General features: G+C 41.3%; 1 protein-coding gene across 10 annotated transcripts in view; it reads right to left on the bottom strand.

Annotated features, from left to right (window-relative positions):
• The window catches only part of PHACTR1 (phosphatase and actin regulator 1), a 584,673-nt gene that overhangs the window by 285,452 nt on the left and 279,311 nt on the right, over window positions 1-19,910 (bottom strand). For 2 of the 10 annotated variants that reach the window (XM_055263194.2, XM_055263200.2), the window contains exon 1: window positions 842-1,457. The exons of the other annotated variants lie outside the window; for them this stretch is intronic. In XM_055263194.2, the coding sequence (XP_055119169.1) occupies window positions 842-1,094 (253 nt within the window). In that variant the 5' untranslated portion in view covers window positions 1,095-1,457. Of the gene's footprint in view, window positions 1-841; window positions 1,458-19,910 lie in introns of those variants that run through there. 10 annotated transcript variants of the gene reach the window in all.

Raw genomic sequence — 19,910 nt, forward strand, 5'->3', positions numbered from 1 at the left:
AGAGCCTGTTTGGTGAGCTGCTCGGGAATCGCCTGGAGGCTCGCGCGAAAGCACAGCCACACAGGGGCGTCCACAGCTGCAGAGGCTTCTGCCTGGTCCGCGCCGGCGATCCCTCGCTCTGGGCTCCTGCTGCCCAGATTCGCTGGCAGCCCGGCACCCCTTCACTGCTCTGCTTCAGACTGGATTGCGGGAGCTCTGGCTCGCACGCGCCCAGGCTCACCTGGAAATGCCGCTGCGCGCCCCCTCCCCCACCTCTCCACATTTTGGCCTTTGGGCATCATTCCAGCAGAGACCAGCAGCGGCACTCCAAAAATCACAGCCATGTTTTACTCTAAGCAGGCGTCATTCAACAACTCCACAAGTCTCTAGGGCTCTGGGCGCCGCCGCCAAACCGCCTCTCCAAACTGATGCCACCCGAAGGAACTCCATGTCCGTAACGCAGTCCAGCAAACCCTGTATCCCATCATAATACGAGGACTGGGCAACAGTTAAGAAGCCCATGGTAGGAAAAAGCAGGAGTCAGCGCTTTTGCCACCGACAAATCCCCTAAGCCTCGGCTTCCCAAATGAAAATCCCAGACTTGCTCTTTTAACTGTTTCAAAACCCTCATTTTGGGGACCATAGACGTCAATGGGATGTGCAGTGTTGCCAGCCCGGGTTGGGCTGTGGGTGGCACTCTGCAAAGTGCCCGGCGGGCGGCTGTCATGTCTGGGTGGAGTGCGGATGTCCCCGCAGTTCTCCAGGCGACAGACGCCGGCGGTGCTCCCAAACTGAAACAGCCCGAGCCACCTCCCCGCCTCCCGCGCTCACCGCCGCCGCCCCGACGGGCCCCGGCACTCACCGTCCCGGGCGTCCTCCCCCCGACTGCAGTTGCTGCAAATGTGTTTGATCTCCTTGCCTAGTTGACAGTGGATCACAAAGGACACGTTGTTGTTGTTGTTGGGGGCGGGCTCCTTCAGGGGCTTCATCCTCAGCAAATAAAAACCTTTCTTTTTGGGTCTCTCGGCGCTCGCGCCTGGCACTGCGCCCTCCCTGCAGCGCGGCGAACGGAACGCAAACCTCCCCGGCTTCGCTGAGCGCGTGGGCTCCGCCATCCGGCCCCCGGGCGCCCGGGGCCGGGCGCTGCTCCGGCCCCCGCGCGCTGCCACTCGCGCCCCTCGGCCTCGCCAGCATGCCCCCGCCCCGCCCGCGCCGGCCGCTCTACATATGCACCGCCGCGGCGGGGCGGGTCGGGGAGGGCGCGGAAAGGGTCTTGACCTCGCAGACCTCGCTGCCGGAGCCAATCCGGATCCCGAAGCTGGAGGAGGGAGTACGCAGGGCGCTCCTCGGTCCTACCTGAGAAGCTCCACTCCCACCTCTCTCGGGGTCTCCCGTGCACATCCTCCTCTGGCAGCCCCACCCCTCCGGAAATCTCAGCACCAGCTACTGAGCGCCTGCTGGGTTTGCAGCTACCTTCACTCTCAAGAGCTCCAGGGCGGAACGCCAACCCCCTCCCCCTTTTCTTCACGCCTAAAGCTGCCGAATGAAAGCAAAATGTTTCACACGGAAAACGCTGCACTGGGAACCCTCGGGTGCAAGCGCCCCTCCAGGGCCACAGCAAATTACCCTCTCCGGCGGGTCCAACCCGTAGCCCTTGACTTTCACTGGAGCAGACAACCTGTTACAACATAATTGATGTTTTCACCACCCATAGAAATTCTCCGACCCGAAGGAGCTTGTTTAACGGCAGGGTCATTAAAAAGGAAAAGAAAACGCTGATTTTTATCAAAACTCAGAAACAATTTGCGACTTTGGGATTGTCAGCTAATTTGGCCAAATAACTCTCCAGCAGTTTTAGCACAGTGACTAAGGCTTAGCAAAGCGAGTGACATCTACCAGGATTTCCAAAGGGAGAACAGGGTCTTTTCTTTAAAAAAAACAAAACATTGTTTTTAGAGATGGGCTGTCACTCTATCGCTAGAGTGCTGTGGCACAATCACAATTCACTGCGGCCTCGAACTCCTGGGCCCAAGTGATCCTCCTGCCTCAGTTTCCTGAGTAGCTGGCATTGTAGGGAGAACAGTGCCTTTAACAAACCACGCAGAACAAATCAAAGCTCAATAACTTGTAATTATTATTCTTCAGCCGTGGATTTGCCTTATTAAAATCATGCCGTTTCTAATAAACCACCAATTCACACAACAACCCCAAGACTCAGATATCGCGAGTCCTATATCACCTTTTAGAGAACTAAGGCTTAGAGAAGCCCTATATCACAATCATCTTGTGTGCTTATTTTAAAAATAGAGATTACAGAGCCCCAAATCCAGATATTCTGGCTTAATAGGTCAGTGCAGGGTCCAGGAACCTGTACCTTTAACAAGCTCCCCAGGTGACTTTGATGCAAAGCCTAAATGGAGAAACAGGTGTTTACAGCCAGGTGTGTCTGCCCCCAAGCCTGTGTTCTTTCCACTCTACTGCATTCACTCTGAGTCACGCCCTTGTCCTCTTTTCCAACCTACTGGAATAGTGTCAGTTAAAGAATGCACTGTCACTACCAGTTGTTTCTAGGAACTTCCTCAAAGCTAATTTCACAATTCCCTGTCACTGCCTCTTCCACAAAAGGCAGATCTTTGCTAGTCTGTCCTCCAACTGGGCGAATTCTACACAAACAGTTGCCTCACAGGTAACAGGGTCAACGATCCACTGAGGATATTAAATTACTGTATTATAATAGGCTTCTGATCACTCCCATTCTACCACTCTATCATTTCTACTACTTCTCATCTGCAAATAGTCTGCACAAATCAGCACAATAAGAGCTTCATCTTCATTCTGCAGTTACGAAAGTCAGGTGTCCAGCTGCCATCGCCTCGCCTAGAGGTGGGATGGACTTAGAATGCAGGTCTCTGTAATTAGATCTCGATCCCTCTTGGTGCCCATTTTTTTTTTTTTTTTTTTTGAGACGGAGTCTTGCTGTCACCCAGGCTGGAGTGCAGTGGCGCGATCTCGGCTCACTGCAAGCTCCGCCTCCCGGGTTCACGCCATTCTCCTGCCTCAGCCTCTCCGAGTAGCTGGGACTACAGGCGCCCGCCACCACGCCCGGCTAATTTTTTTTGTATTTTTAGTAGAGACGGGGTTTCACCGTGGTCTCGATCTCCTGACCTCGTGATCCGCCCGCCTCGGCCTCCCAAAGTGCTGGGATTACAAGCGTGAGCCACCGCGCCCGGCTCTTGGTGCCCATTGAGGGCTTCAGCAACTGCCCCCCTTTCACTGGATTACTAGCCAGGCCAACCACAGGTGAATCCACTATGTCTGCTCATGTCAAATTCACATCACTTGGTCCCTGGCTAATTATAAGCCTTATCTTAGAGATTACAAAGGACCTGTTTGTTATACTGGTTGAGTGCACCAGGGAATTTACTGCATTGTGTTCTGAGCAAACACTTGTTATTCTCTTTTGTAATTCCTTGGGTACCTCCTCCAAACCATCACCCCTTAACTCCCTTCTGAAAAGCGGAGGTTGTGTATTTACCAGCAAATTACATGTTTCCTTAAATGTGTATTTTAAATTGCATGCCTTTTCCGCCTTACTCTCTGCCCCACAGGTTAGAACAGTGGACCTGCAGAAACCCCATCTGACCTCATTAAAGCAACTAAGACTGAAGCAATCTTTTATTCCCTTGCAGAATACTAAAGGGCTCGGTATGTTTCTATCTTAATTGGCCAACGGGCATTGTGATTGTATCATACCAAACACTGACACAGCCGCCAGCTTAGCCTCAAATATTAAAGGATGTGCCCTGGGCTGTAGAGGCCCTTTGTTCAAGTTAAGAGTATAAAAGGCATAAAGTTTACCTGGGAGAGTCATTTCCCTTGTTTGAGGATCCATCTTTCTGAACTGTCCTCCCTGAGTTTGCAGCTGCTAATGGTGCTGTGCAATATAGTATCCACTAGCAACATGTGGCTGTTTACATTTAAATGAATTAAAATTCAATAAAATTCAAATTCAGTTCCTCAGTTGCACTAACCACAATTCACATGCTTAATGGCCGCATGTGGCTAGTGGCTACTGCATTGGGTAAGGCAGATTATAGAATATTTCCATCACCATTGAAAGTTGTATGAGACCATGCTGTTCTTAGCAGATGTGTGCATTTTAGTATCTCAGACTGAATTCGAGAATTATTAGTTTAAGTTTCAGAAGCTAAGAAGTGCCATCTCTTATTGTTACAACAGAAGGTGCGTGAAGAAGGGCCCAGGATGGAATATAGTTTAGTATGGGCAGCGGTTTGGAAGGTGGCCGAATCTGGCAGCTTCTAGCACCACCTCCTTGCCTCAGCAGGCAGCAGGGCTGAGGTGCACACTGTTCTGCATTTCCTCTTGACCCTGCTCTGTACCCTGAATGCTGCCTCGGTGAAGAATTACTACTGGTGTCCATTATTATTATTTCCTTGTAGCTTTTTTTTTTTTAACCAAGTTGATCTAAATGAGGACAAGCTCCTGTGATCACACTCAGTGTCACTTAGCTGTATGACAGTCTCCTTCCCATCCCTTATTTAGGATACACTTAACTTGCAGATCCCCTTCTGAAACTTGTTTGGTGCCCTAAGACCCCACTACCCAAAATATGACCCCAAGGACCCGCAGATCCCAGGTACCTGAGAGCTTGTTAGAAATGCAGCACTTCAAGCTCTAGCCCAGAATCTGCATTTTAACAAGACCTCCGGGTGATTTGGATGCATATTGAGGTTTCAGATGCACACTCTAGAAATCAGCCTACCAGAGAAACACATATTTTCACTCCAAAGTAAGTCATGGATAGGACTCTTGATCTCATGGAACTTGAAACTTAATGGGAAGGGCCGGGTGTGGTGGCTCACGTCTGTAATCCCAGCACTTTGGGACACCGAGGCTGGTGGATCACCTGAGGTCAGGAGTTTGAGACCAGCCTGGCCAACCTGGTGAAACCCTGTGTCTACTAAAAATACAAAAATCAGCCGGGTGTGGTGGCATGCACCTGTAATCCTAGCTACTTGGGAGGCTGAGGCAGGAGAATCACTTGAACCCATGAGTCAGACGTTGCAGTGAGCCAAGATCACACCATTGCACTCCTGCCTGCGCAACAAGAGCAAAACACCGTCTCAAAAAAAAAAAAAAAATTAATGGGAAAGAGGGTGCACTCAATACAAGGACATATAAGAATAACAGAAGACAGCCAGGTGAAAACATGTGTGGAAGTTTGTAACCAAGAGTAGCCACAGAGATCTATGCATTTAACATCAGAGGTGTGGGGTGGGGTGGGCCATGTGTAAAGGGAGTTCTGCAGTGATTATTGTGGAACAGATGGCATATATGCAGGAGGAGTCCCCTGGGAAAGTTAATCTGAAGCAGTAGGGGGCAGAGGGTGGTGGTAGTGGTGGTGGTGGCAGCGTAGGGAGACTGCAAGCTCGCAGACTAGGAGTTCATGGGGTGGGAGGTCAAGGATGGGCAGCCATTGGCCTGGCAGGACCTGTTACAGCCAGCAAATGGAGTTTTCCAGAAGATCCCACCATTAGGGTGATGTGAGGGCAACTGCAGACCTTGAAATCCCCCAAGTCTGAATGTGAGAAGCAGTGTGTGATCTCCTGTGAACTGAGGCTTTGTTCTGCTTTCTGCTTGCCTATGCTCCTCCCCATTTTTAATGCCCAGCTGTTATGAGACTTTAAAGAAACCTACAATCAAAATTAAGGGTAGAAATTTAAAAATGCTCACAAAAGTGCTTTAACTCTTATGGAAGAAGACACAGTAGAAATACAAAATATTAAGGTCAACACAGGGCAAAGCAATGGAAGTGTACTCAAATAGAAATTACCACACATATTTAATGTAAGCAAAGATTTTTACAAAAATCTTCTTTTCCTCCCCCAGTATTTTTTCTTTGATTTGAACTCAAGCTATTCATTCAATTTCCGCCCTGCTTCTCTGTCTCCTTTCGTGTTCCTATCCACCCTGCAGTGGGTTGAATGGTGTCCGCCTCTCCCATAGTTATGTCCCTGTCAAATCCCTGGAACATGTGAGTGTGACCTTATTTGGAAAAAGTGTCTTTGCAGGTTTAATTAAGTTAAGGATCTTGAGATGAGGAGATCATCCTAGATTCTCTGGATGGGTTCTAAATCCAGTGAGAAGTGCTTTTTATGAAAGGCATACAGAGGAGAGACACACAGACAGAGGAGGAGAAGACAATGTGAAGATGGACTCGGAGATGGGAGTGACACCGCTGCCACAGGAATGCCAAAAGTCACTAGAAGCTGGAGGAAGGGGAGGAATGGACTCTCCCCAAGAGCCTCTGGAGGGATTTGGCCCACCTTGAACTTCAACTTCTGGTGTCCAGAACTGAGTGAGAGAATAAATATCTGTTGTTTTAAGCCGCTAACTTTGTGATAATTTGTTACACCATCCCCAGGAAACAATAAACTCACTAAACATCAAAAATATGTGATATTCTTATTATGAGAATAGCATCTATCTTTTTCCAGGTTTGCTCTGGAGGGATCTTGGCCCACCTTGAACTTGAACTTCTGGTCTCCAGAACTGAGAGAATAAATATCTGTTGTTTTAAGCCGCTTTGTGATAATTTGTTACACCATCCCTAGGAAACAATACACTCCCTAAGCATCAAAAATATGTGATATTCTTATTACAAGAATAGCACCTGTTTTTTTCCAGGTTTGCTCTAAATGTGCAGTATGTTAAAACCAGAACTGCAAGCTCATCTACAAAGTGTAGATTAAGAACAAGGTTAAAAAGTACTTCTAAATGGTTCATGGACACAGAATGGTGCAGCTCTGCTGCTATGCGTGTGTGTTGTTGTTGTTGCTGTTGTTGTTGTTTTGGGGGTATTTTTTGGTTTGAGGTTTTTGCTTCTTTTTTGCAGATGCTAGACTGGAAGTATGGAATGGAATGGAAGAGAAGACTGTGATTAAGAGGAGACATAGCTTCCAGGCTGTCTCATGTTTGATATAATACATTTATATTTCGAGCAAGGAGATGTGATCCGAGCTTGTTGTGAATGGCTAGTGAAAATTCTTTAGGAAATCTGGGGGTATGTTAGTGGAGGTCATATTCAGGGCCTGAGCACTGGTCCAGCTGTATGAATTGTTTATGGCTGGCATCTGTTCTAGCAGATTGAATATTCTTTCTGACTCTTGCACATCCAGTTATTAAATATTTCGAAAGTCACTCCTGCATATGATTGACAAACTTTGATTGCCCCACAAGTGAGGCTTTTCCACCGCAGTGTTTTTCTGCCAACTGTGTTTTGAAGCCTAAAGCAAAAGTTCCTTTGGCTTTAGCTTTTCCCTTATTATCTCTTGATCAAATCTGACAGACTTTTGATATAAGCTCCAGGGAGAGGTTAGCGGACAAGGAGTTTACTGAAACAATTCCGTAAAACAATCTAGTTGAAACATCTAAATGTGTGAGCAGTTTTTTGTGTGTTTTGTGGGGTTTTGTTTTTTATTTTTTGTTTATTTTAGCTGACGGTTGTTTCCCTAAAACTTTGAATGGAAAGTAGTTTTACTTCTAGACTTGTGATAATTATGCTTACTAAGGGGATTGCTCTGTGAAAATTATTCTGTGAACACTTAGCAGATAGCAACATGATGAGAAGGAAGATTGAAATCATTTTAGATAAAACAGGTGGAGAAAGAGGTGATTGAAGGAGAACTCTCCAGAATATGATTCCTGTAGTTTTTTGATTGCGGCATTATTTTGGAAGACTGCTTTCTCTTTCCGCATTACCATTGATGAGAAGAAGGCTGGGGTAGTCTACCTCTTAAGTTCAAAAAAAAAAAAAAAAGATCTCCAAAATAGGCCATGTTTTCAGAGTGAATATCATTGTTGTGGACACGACGGAAAGAAGATCAGGTCTGGTGGAAGTTTTTCTGCAAAGTCTTGTAACATTAAGCATTTCTAAAGCCTGTATTGCTAATATCCAAGGAAGACTTATTCTAAGTTAAAAAAATTTAGGATCAGGTATTGCTGCTCATGTCTGGGGATAAACAGGGGATAGATTAGGTAGAGGTTGAGAATTATCAGAGATCAGTGAGACTTCTAGTTGTTCCAAAGTATTCAGTTTTTTTACATTTTGCTCCAGACTATAAATCCCATTCTAAATGAGACTTATAGACTGAAAAACATAGCCTTATGGTTTCTTTTTAAAATCATTCTTCTTTTTGGCAGATTTAGACATTTCTAGATATTTGTCTTATAGACATAAAAGTACCAGAACATAAAGGTGCTATTAAGTGTGTTTACATTACAGTAAAATAAAATAAAGCAGCGGGGAAGTCCAGCAATAAAGGAATGACGGCATAAATTGTGGTATATTTATAGCATGGTGCCACTAAAAAGAATGAGTTAGACCTAAATAAGTGGACCTGGAAGGATTTCCACAATATATTGTTAAATGAGAAAATTGAAGTTCACAAAACTGACTATAATATGATCTCACTTTTGTGAAACAAATATTGTAGACATTACTAGTGCCCTCCAAATATTTCTGACTTGCTGTCTTCAGGCACATGGTAGGATTGCAGTTGGCACAGCCAGAACCCTTTGTGAGTGGGGCCATTCTGACCTATAAAAGATAACTGAAGTTCAAGATAGCAGCTATGGCTTCCCTTTGGGTTCTGAAATGACGCGGTGATGAGCTCAGCCTATCTAACAACCCACAACAGTCCTGTACTATGAGACACGACCTTGTGTTGTGTCATGCTGCTGAAATTTGGGAGTTGTTTTCACTGCAACACAATCTAGCCTATCAAGACTAATAAAACAATGAGAAGTGTGTGTGTGTGTGTGTGTGTATCATATATCACCTTATTTAATATAAGTTGTGTATGTATCACCTTATTTAATATAAGTTGTGTATATATCACCTTATTTAATATAAGGTGTGTTTGTATCACCTTATTTAAACATCTTACTAACATCATAAGATAGAAGTAGTATTTCCATTTTTTATACTTCACAAAACAGAAGTTCGGTGAGATTAAATGAATTTCCCAGGTCACACAATTAGCATTTGGCCAAGTAGAACTCTGAGTCAAAATGAGTTTACAGCAAAGCTCACCTTTCTGTTTCTAAACATTCCACTGACATTCAGAAAGTGGCTAGGTAGTTTTTCTTCAGAGGACCCTCAGCACTATTTTAGGACAGAGCATATGGCATCATAAAACACAACCAAGAAAGGTTATCGGACTACAGGCACAGGACACAGAAACCTTGGCTGCCATGCCGAGCATCGCTGCTGGTAGTAAATAGAACAGGGATAAAAATAGGATGCATAGGTTCTTATCTATCATCTGTATTGGCAGATCCTGCTCTTTTAATCTTTAAAACACACTGCAGTTGTGTACTGGCTGATGCGATCCTTTTAGGGCTGGGGTTGTATCCACACTGTGGTGAGTCCCTCAGGGCTGTTTGACAAAAGCTCACCATCAGCTAACGATAATTGGCCTTTAGGACAGAATCCTAATTGTTTGTACTGAGCAGGTGCTGGAACAAGGTAATAGGATAATGTAACACTGGTGAGAAATGGAGAGTGGGGTGGCCCTTTTTCCAAGTGTGAGAACTTTAGTTACACATGCAACATAATTGTGGGGGGTGGGGTGGGGCAGGGAGTTGTAGGTAGATTTTAAGTGGATGTCACTGGTGTATTAAAGTGGGACATACAATTGATTTCTTCCATGGAAAATACGATGTCTAAGTCACCGAGGAAAACAATGGAATATGCTCTAAGACTTGTGAAGTGAATGATCAAAAGAACACCTCTACTTCTAACAAGGCAGGTTGTATCTTGATTCCAGCACTCCAGGGTCCTGTGATCCCTGAGCTTCCAAACCAGTTTTTTACAGTACAGAAGCCATGCTGAAGAGAAAGGATGTTTATATTTATACATTATATTTCAATAGAGCTTATCCTCTGTGATACTTATTATATCCACACAAATTAATATAACAGTTTGTAGCCATTTTAAACGTAAAAGCAATGTTGTCTGCAAGAATCAAAGGGTAAATCAAAAGCTAAGAGGAGTCTAAAGAGAGCTCATATAAAGGGAGCTTAAGGGTAGGACAGCAACACATGCATGTTGTATGTATGTTGTATAGATGCACGTGGATATATATAGAGAGATATATACTGTATGTGTAGAGACAGTATATGTATATACTCTATATACTCCATACTCCTTAGAGATATAGTCTAAGTTCAAGGTCAGTCTAGGCAACAGTGAGACCCTGTCTAAAAAGAAAAAGAAAAAAGAGACACAGAGAGAGAGAGAGAGAGATTTTAAAAACCCATTCAGGTTCACAGCAATGAGTTTGCAGGGAAAGAAAGACCATTAGCAGGGAAGAAAGGGAAGGATGTAAAGGATGTATCATTTAGTGAGCTTCTGGTGTATCTGAGAAACTGCTGGGCTTTCTATTAATAAAAAATTTAAAGATTTTCATTTGTAAAATATATTTAAAGAACCCCGTCTCTACTAAAAATACAAAAAATTAGCCGGGCGTGGTGGCGGGCGCCTGTAGTCCCAGCTACTCGGAGAGGCTGAGGCAGGAGAATGGCGTGAACCCGGGAGGCGGAGCTTGCAGTGAGCCGAGATCGCGCCACTGCACTCCAGCCTGGGCGACAGAGCGAGACTCTGTCTCAAAAAAAAAAAAAAAAAAAAAAGAAATATGTTAAATATATATTACCAACAAATATTATACAGTATTGTATATTTTACATAGATTTTATATTTTTAACTGAAAATTTTATCATTTAATGCTCACAGTGGTTACAAGGTTTGAGGTGTTTCCCTTACAAGGAAAAAGCTGGCAAGAGGAAGTTGCACAAAGCTATATTGCACAGATGTGCCAAAGCCCAGATTTGAAATGAACACAGGCCAGACATATCCACTCTCCAACATATCATGCTGCTGTCCAGAACTTTGCACATAAGAAAGAGGCAAGGGGAGGGAGAGCATTAGGACAAATACCCAATGCATGTGGGGCTTAAAACCTAGATGAGAGGTTGATAGGTGCAGCAAACCACCATTGCACATGTATACCTATGTAACAAACCTGCACGTTCTGCACATGTATCCCAGAACTTAAAGTAAAATAAAAAAAAGAGGCTATATCAACAAAGGACTAATATTCAGAATCTACAAAGAACTCAAATAACAATAACAACAACAAAAAATAAATAAGCCCATTAAAAATTTGGCAAAGGACACAAACAGACGTTTTCAAAAGAAAACATACAAAGGGCCAACAAAGATATGAAAAATGCTCAACTTCACTAATCAGAGAAATGCTAACTAAAATCACAGTGAGATACCATCTCACACCAGTCAGAATGGCTATTATTAATATGAAAAAGTAAAAAAATTAACAGATGTTGGTGAGGATGCAGAGAAAAGGGAGTACTTATACACCGTTGATGGGAATGTAAATTAATAAACCTCTATGGAAAACAGATGGAGTTGTCTTAAGGAACTAAAAATAGATCTACCATTCAATCCAGCAATCCTACTACTGGGTGTATACACAAAGGAAAATAAATCATTATATTAAAAAGATACCTGCACCCATATGTTTATTACAGCACTGTTCACAATAGCAAAGATATGGAATCAACCTAAATGTTCATCAACAGATGACTGGATAAAGAAAATGTGATATATATATATATGAATACTACTGAGCCATAAAAATAAGAATGAAATCATGTCTTTTGCAGCAACCTGGATGGAACTGCAGGCCATTCTCTTAAGTGAAATAACTCAGAGACAGAAAGTCAAATACCACATGTTCTCACTTATAAGTAGGAGCTCAACAGTGGCTACCCATGGACACGGACATAGAGAGTGGAATCATAGAGACACAGAAGGGTGGGAGGATGTGTGAATGAGAAATGAGAAGTTATTTAGTGGGTACTATGTACTCTTACGGTGATGGCTACACTCAAAGGCCAGGATTCACCTCTCCATAATATATCCATGTAATAAAAAATGACACTTGTACTTCCTAAATCTATTTAAAAAATTTTTAAAAGAAGCAATAATGAAGGCAAAAATATCTTTCCAAGGCACTCTAGAAAAAAAAATTCCTGGAAGACTTTCTAAAGATGAAGGATCTATCTATCCATCTATCTATTTACACTGGAAGTAAATCTATCTTTTCAGTTTATAGACTATTTTTAAAGTACTGAAACAAATACTCTATCTCAAATCTTGTAATTTATTTTTAAAAGCATTTTAAAACGTGCTATTTTTCTTGGCAGTCAGCAGGTGAAAAAACAGAATTATTAAACTTTGACAAAAAGAATCAATCCTTAGAGAAAGTCTGAGTTATGATAAAAAATGAATGAAACATTCTGACTCTATAGATAATAAATCAACATATATTTATATTTTACCAAGTCTAATGCACAGAAATAGTTTAAAGGAATCTTGCAAAAATTTTAACTATGTGAAGTCCTTCTTCCAGTTTCTCTTTTTTTAGTTCTCTTTCTCTTTCTTTTCCCAAATTGGCAATATATCAGGGAGACCTGAGCTCTCAGGTTAAAATCTTCTGATTTCATGAAGATAAACCTTCAAATCTGTCCATTTCTTAAAGGCAAAGAAGCCCTATCATTTCCACTTAACTAAATCCTACACTCAAATTTACCTTAAAAATGAAACACACTTGTTTTGCATGCAAGGTAAATGTACAGACACTGCTCATTACCTAAACCTGATGTTCAAAAGTTTAACTTCTCAGACATACTTCAGGGCATTAATGCATATGACTTACCAGCATAACTCCTCAAGTTTTCTGTTAATACATTCATGAGCCCATAGAGGGCATATTATCATGTTTGCATATTCAGATTAGCTAATTTTTCTTAAATGGTGCATATTAAGACAACTGGGAACTGTTTAGAACACTTTATACACAGTTTGGGAACTATTACTCATTATTACATCCATTTAGAGTTGACTCTCGAGGCAGGCATTGGTACAGCCAAGTTTGGTTTTTGACAGTTGCACATGATCAACCAATAGATCACACTGCTTCGATCTTATGTATGTTTTCCAACAGAGAAAGAGTTTGGCCTTTTCCTCATGGTGCTTTGAAGCCTGAGGGTAATATAGAAGACACATGATAATCATAGGAAATGCTTTCTCCTAAAATTTTTCCTAGGTTTTGTTAACAAATAAATAACGAGAGAGAGAGAGGTATTTCCACGCAGAGTACTGAAACAAAAAAAAATAGAGCTGAGACATGTTCCTGTGAATAAATATTTGTAACTCCTAACCAAAAACAAAGTGGACATGTATATAATGCTTTATAATACATACTGACATTTTGCCAGGCCGTGAAAGAAATAGGATAGCTGAGCTAACAGGGCAGGCATTTTTGCCTTTACCTGAGACAGAGTGTTGTTTGCTGAAAGAAATGAGCAATGTGCCACTGTGCTCTCCAAAATGATCTTAGCTCAAACTGTATAAAAGAGGGAAAAGGCAGGTGGCTCATGAAGGAAAGGGCTCATTCCTTGCAAATGCATAGTTCAGTGTTAATTGTAAATACCAGCATATGCTTGATAACATAAACAGACTGCTGAGAACTGTTTAGACCACCAAGTATTGCGGGGAGGAATGAACCAGTCAACAAAATCTTCACAGTTCAAATCCAAATCAATTTGAATCCAGGTTGATACTACTATCCATATTGCTACCCGCAGTAATCACTTGTCAGTCACCCAGGCTGAAACTTCCAGTGATGACAGCCTTAGAAATTAGGGAAATTCCTCATGGATATTCTATTAAAATCTACCTATCGCTCAAGCATGATCAGGAGGATTAGGAAACACAAAGGTTTCACGCCAAAGTGAGAAGGAGGAAGGAAGACCAGAAACAAGACAGTACTTCCCCAAACTGGGGGGCACACTATTTATTGGATGTCACATTCTAGGCTGCCAGGTTTCTGTTGAGAGGTGGCACTGAATCAAGAAAAGGGAGAGATTGACCTTTTCTGTGAGAAACTGAATTTCAGAATGCTACAGAGAAGCCTTGAGAAAGACTTCTGGGCTATTGCAGGTCATGGTGGGGAGAGGACAATGAAAAAACTAGAGTTGGAATCTGCAGTCATATGCTGAATTTCAAGTCCAGCCCCAAACCATGCACGCTGTCCTCTTGTGCAAACCATCCTCCTTTCAAGGTCACCCTTTCTTCTCTGCACTTGAACCCTCTGCACTATCTTTTGGTCACTTCTGAATACAGTGCCAAGACTTATTAATTTTTCTTCCCAATTTTTCTCTCATTTATGATGAAAAAACACTCAAAAGCTGAGAGTGGGATGAGATGGCATCCTCATTTCATTCTTTAGAAAATGAATTAAAGTAACAACCACTTTCATTATTGATTTTCACAACTAAAAATCCATCAACATCATTTGTAATTTATTAAGCACCTGTCTTTCTTTATCACAACATTACTTGCATGAAATTTCCCACCAATGGAACCACTTCTGACACAGTCTATCCCCTGATTCCATCATAAACCTTTCCTAGGAATCAGTTATTCCAGAAAGCCAACTAAGTTAGCTTTGATTACAAAGACAAAACCTTTCAGAGGGGTTAATCCTCAAAGTGATCAATACATTCTTCGGTTGGTAAAATGAGGGCATTGGACTAGTAGAAGATTGCTAAGGCCTTTCCAAAAATGTAATTCTTTGACTCTAACAGATGCTAAATTGCAACTGGAAGATTATCTTGGGGAAGAAAGAAACATAAATAACCTTGTTGGAAGAGGAAAAATGACACTCTAGATTGAAGTGAGAGCTTGCCGTGAGCATTTACCTTTCTAAGATATCAAATGGTGACCTGCAACCAAGACAGGCTCAATCTTCCTCTATAGCTGCGTCTTACACCACCTTTGTTTTTCTCTCCTTCCTTCCTTCCTTCCCTCTTTCTTTCCTTCCTTCCTTCCATCTTTCCTTCCTTCCTTCCCTCTTTCCTTCCTTCCTTCCTTCCCTCTTTCCTTCCTTCCTTCCCTCTTTCCTTCCTTCCTTCCCTCTTTCCTTCCTTCCTTCCTTCCCTCTTTCCTTCCTTCCCTCTTTCCTTCCTTCCTTCCTTCCCTCTTTCCTTCCTTCCTTCCTTCCTTCCTTCCTTCCTTCCTTCCTTCCTTCCTTCCTTCCTTCTTTCTCTTTCTCCCCCTCCCCCTCTCTGTCTCTCTCTCCCCCACTTTTTTTTTGGAGAATCTGTCGGCTGAGGCTGGAGTGCAGTGGTGCAATCATGGCTAACTGCAGCCTGAACCTGCTGAGCTCGACAGATCCTCTCACCTCAGCCTCCTGTGTAGCTGGGACCACAGATGTGCACCACCACACCTAGCTAAGTTTTAAATTTTTTATAGAGACGAGGTCTCACGATGTTGCCCAGGCTAGTCTTGAACTCCTGGGCTCAAGGGATCCTCTGGCCTCGGCCTCCCAAAGTGCTGGGATTCCAGGTGTGAGCCACAGCACAGGACCATCCGGCACCTTTGGTACCTGCCACCGCTTCAAGCTTAGCTGCTCCACAACACCATGCCTTGTCATGGATTCCCATATGCCCTTTCTTCACATCTTTCTGGAACCTCTTTCTTGTTCTTCTGATCAAAGCAGTGAGAGTGCCATTTTGGAAGACACCTGCAGCACACCCTGACCGACAGAGTACCCTGCTCAGTCCTTTGTGCCACCTTGGAACTTATTGCTAACTGAACATTTACTGTAACATCCTGTAAGTATTTAAGTTTTTCTTCACGAAATATTTCAAATACGAGACAAAAAACGATGAATATAATACTCTCCACCTGGGCATTATTTAGGTTTAGAAATGTTAACATTGTGTTCTAGCTGCTTTAGTGTTTCAAAAATAATGTAAAGGAATACAAATTACAGATATAGCCAAACATCACGGATGCTCACTTTTCCCACACCTTTTCCTGGAGGCGACTACTACCCTGAAGTTAATGTTTGTGTGTCCTGTTGTACTTTTACCATATAGGTAAGCATTTGCAAGCATTAATATAAAATATTGCTTCATCGGCTTCCAATGTCCATACATGGTATCACACTTTAAGAATCATTTGTAACATTCTATATTTAATACAACACTATGTTTTTGTTTTTTGTTTTCTGAGACAGAGTCTCGCTCTGTCACCCAGGCTGGAGTGCAGTGGTGCCATCTCAGCTCTCTGCAACCTCTGCCTCCTGGATTCAAGCAATTCTCTGTGTCTCAGCCTCCTGAGTAGCTGGGATTACAGGGACCTGCCACCACACCTGGCTAATTTTTGTATTTTGTTAGTACAGACAGGGTTTCGCCATCTTGGCCAGGCTGATCTTGAACTCCTGATGTCGTGATCCACCCACCTTGGCCTCCCAAAGTGCTGGGATTACAGGCGTGAGCCACTGCGCCCGGCCTCAACATATTTTAAGATTATTGCATGTTGGTTCATGTAAATCTAGTTCATTCATATTTCCTGTTGCATTAGTATTCCAATAGATGATTATATCACAAGATTCTTCAACCCTTACAGAGGGTTTTTTTATATATATATATAAATAACCCCCTTACAGAGAGTTATTTAGTTCAACCCTTACAGAGGGTTATTTAGTTGGTATGTAAATTTTTGGCAATGACAATCCTCCAGTGAGCATCCTAATCAATTCTCTTTTGTACCCTTGTGCAAAGGTTTCTCTAAAGAATATAAGTAGAACTGCTGTGTCATGGGGTATGTGCAACTTTAGCTTAACTAGATATTGACAGATAGCTCTTAAAGTGATCATAACAATTACCCTCTCATCAACAGTATGTGAAAGTTTTTCTTTCCACTTCATCATTACTTGGTATTACCATTATCTCATTTGGGTTTTCAGAATGCTGGGTGATTTAATTGCTGTATCTTGATTACCTTTTAGGTATTCAGGTTTCTGTGTCTACAAATTACTTGCTCATATTTTGTCCACTTGTTTATTGAGTTTTTTTCTCATTGATTTATATAGACTCTTTTTTCTTCTAGTATATTGTTTTTGGCTTTATGTGTAGTACCAGTCTTTCAGTCATAATTTTGTTTGTGAATCCTTTGTCACATAAAGATTTTTTTTTAAAAGTTAAACTTACTGCTTGTTGACTTGCTGTTTTGTGCTGTCTTGGGACTCTTACTTTTTCTTTTCTTTTTTTTTTTTTGACCAGGTCTTGCTCTGTCGCCCAGGCCAGAGTGCAGTGGCAATATCATAGCTCATGGCAACCCTGAACTCCAGGGTTCAGACAATCCTCTTGCCTTAGCTTCTTGAGTAAGTGGGGACCAGAGGTGTGCACCATCACACCTGGCTAATTTTTCTTTAAGTAGAGATGAGATCTCACTATGTTGTCCAGGCTGGTCTCTAACTCCTGAGCTCAAAGGATTCTTCTGTCTCAGCCTCCCACAGTGCTGAGATTACAGGCATGAGCCACTGTGCCTAGCCTATTTTTGGACTTTTAAATAAATTATTTTCTATGATGAGGTTATGCAATCTTCACCTATATACTCTTTTTAAAATTTCAAGGCTTTGCTTTACATATTTAGGTTGTTAATCCATCTGGAATTTGTTTTCATATATGATGTGAGCCAGGAAGCCAATTTATTTTTTACAATATGGAGAATAATTTTTTTTCCTGAGTGCTGCATATTGCATAGTTTATTTTTCCTATACTGATTTATAAAGCTACTTTTGTGATGTACCAATGGACTGAGTTATACTGAATATTTTAAATATATTTTTATGTATAAGTCCTGGCGTTCTTTGCACACTTGAGTAACTGTAGTTAATAATAATGTGTTGTATATTTCTTTTTTTTCTTTTTTTTTTTTTGAGACGGAGTCTGGCTCTGTCACCCAGGCTGGAGTGCAGTGGTGCAATCTCGGCTCACTGCAAGCTCTGCCTCCCGGGTTCACGCCATTCTCCTGCCTCAGCCTCCTGAGTAGCTGGAACTACAGGCACCCGCCACCAGGCCCGGCTTATTTTTCTATTTTTAGTAGAGACGGGTTTCACCTTGTTAGCCAGGATGGTCTCCATCTCCTGACCTTGTGATCCGCCCACCTCGGCCTCTCAAAGCGCTGAGATTACAGGCATGAGCCACCGTTCCCGGCCAATGTGTTGTATATTTTAAAATAGCCAGAAGAGAGGATTTTGAATATTCTCACCACAAAAAATGATAAATGTTTGAGGTGATGGATATGCTAACTATCCTGATTTAATCATCACGCAGTGTATAAATGTATTGAAACATCTCATTTGTACCCCATAAATATATGCTATGATATGTGTCAATTAAAAATAGAATAAAACTTGAAAAAATGGCAGGCAGAAGAATAAAAAGACTCTCTTCTCCCCATTCCCCATATATTTATTTATATATAAATATATACAATATATATTTACTTTAAATATATATTTACTTATATATAATATAGATTTACTTATATATAAAACATATTTACTTATATATAAATATATAATATACATTTACTTATATATAGATTTACTTATATACTAATATATATTTACTTATATATAAATATATAATTTATATTATATAATAAATCATATATACATGTATTTTAAGTTTATAATACATTTATAATTTTTTTTTTTCAGATGGAATTTCGCTCTCGTTGCCCGGGCTAGAGTGCAATGGTGGGCGATCTCAGCCCACTGCAACTTCCACCTCCCAGGTTCAAGCGATTCTACTGCCTCAGCCTCCCGAGTAGCTGGGATTACAGGCATGCGCCACCATGCCTGGCTAATTTTGTGCTTTTGGTAGAGATGGGGTTTCTCCATGTTGGTCAGGCTGGTCTCAAACTCCTGACCTCAGGTGATCTGCCTGCCTTGGCCTCCCAAAGTGCTGAGATTACAGGGGTGAGCCATCGCACCCGGCCATACATTTATAAATTTTAAAAATTTATCAAATAGTTTGCTGGCTTGGGTTAAAATATTATATTTAGAATTTCTGCATTTAATTTATGTTCATAAATTAGATTGATCGGTACGTTTTCTCTCTTATGTGGTCCTTCTCCAGTTTTTAGATCAAGGGTTGTATTACTCTAATAAAAAGATTTGTTAAACATTCCTTCTCTTTCTATTGTCTTGAAAAGTTTATATAAAATAGAGGTCACATATTAGTCTCTGGAATAGCTTATATAAGGGTAACCCTTATTAAATGTTTATTAAAACTCATCAGCCTAATTGCTTTTTACTGTAGATCTGATTTCTTCAGTGATTGTAGTGATTTATTTTCTATTGCTTCTTCAGTCTATATTGGTAGTTTATAGTTTATCTAGGAAATTTTCCATTTTATTTAAGTGTTCCAATTTACTTGCATGAAGTTGATCACAATATTTCCTTCAGATATTTTAAAATTATCTATTAACTGTGTCCTTCTAATAGCCTATGTTTGTGCCATCTTTTGTTTTGTTTTTAATGGCTCTTGCCAGAGATTTGCCTATTTTATTAACATTTTCAAAACAAGAAACTTTGTTTTCTTTGATTTTTGAGTGTCCATTGTATCTTGGATTTTCTTTCCATGAATTTCACCTCTTATTTCTATAATTTCTTTTTTCAGTCTTTGGGATAGTGCTGCTGTATCTTTTCTTATTTATTGAGTTGACTGTGTGGCTAATTCACTTTAAATATTATCCATTTCCTAACACACACATGCAAGGCTACAGGTTTCCCTCAAAGCACTATTTGCAAATCTCATGTATTTTGTAAGTAGTTTTAAATTATTGTTCAGTTCAAAATATTTCATATTTAGAAACGATTTACTTTTGATGTATGAATTTCTTAGGTATTTATTTAATTCCAAACATATGTTTTAAGCAATATCTTTGATATATATATAGCTTT

Source organism: Symphalangus syndactylus, chromosome 23 (assembly GCF_028878055.3).
Source record: "Symphalangus syndactylus isolate Jambi chromosome 23, NHGRI_mSymSyn1-v2.1_pri, whole genome shotgun sequence".
Taxonomy (NCBI): domain Eukaryota; kingdom Metazoa; phylum Chordata; class Mammalia; order Primates; family Hylobatidae; genus Symphalangus; species Symphalangus syndactylus.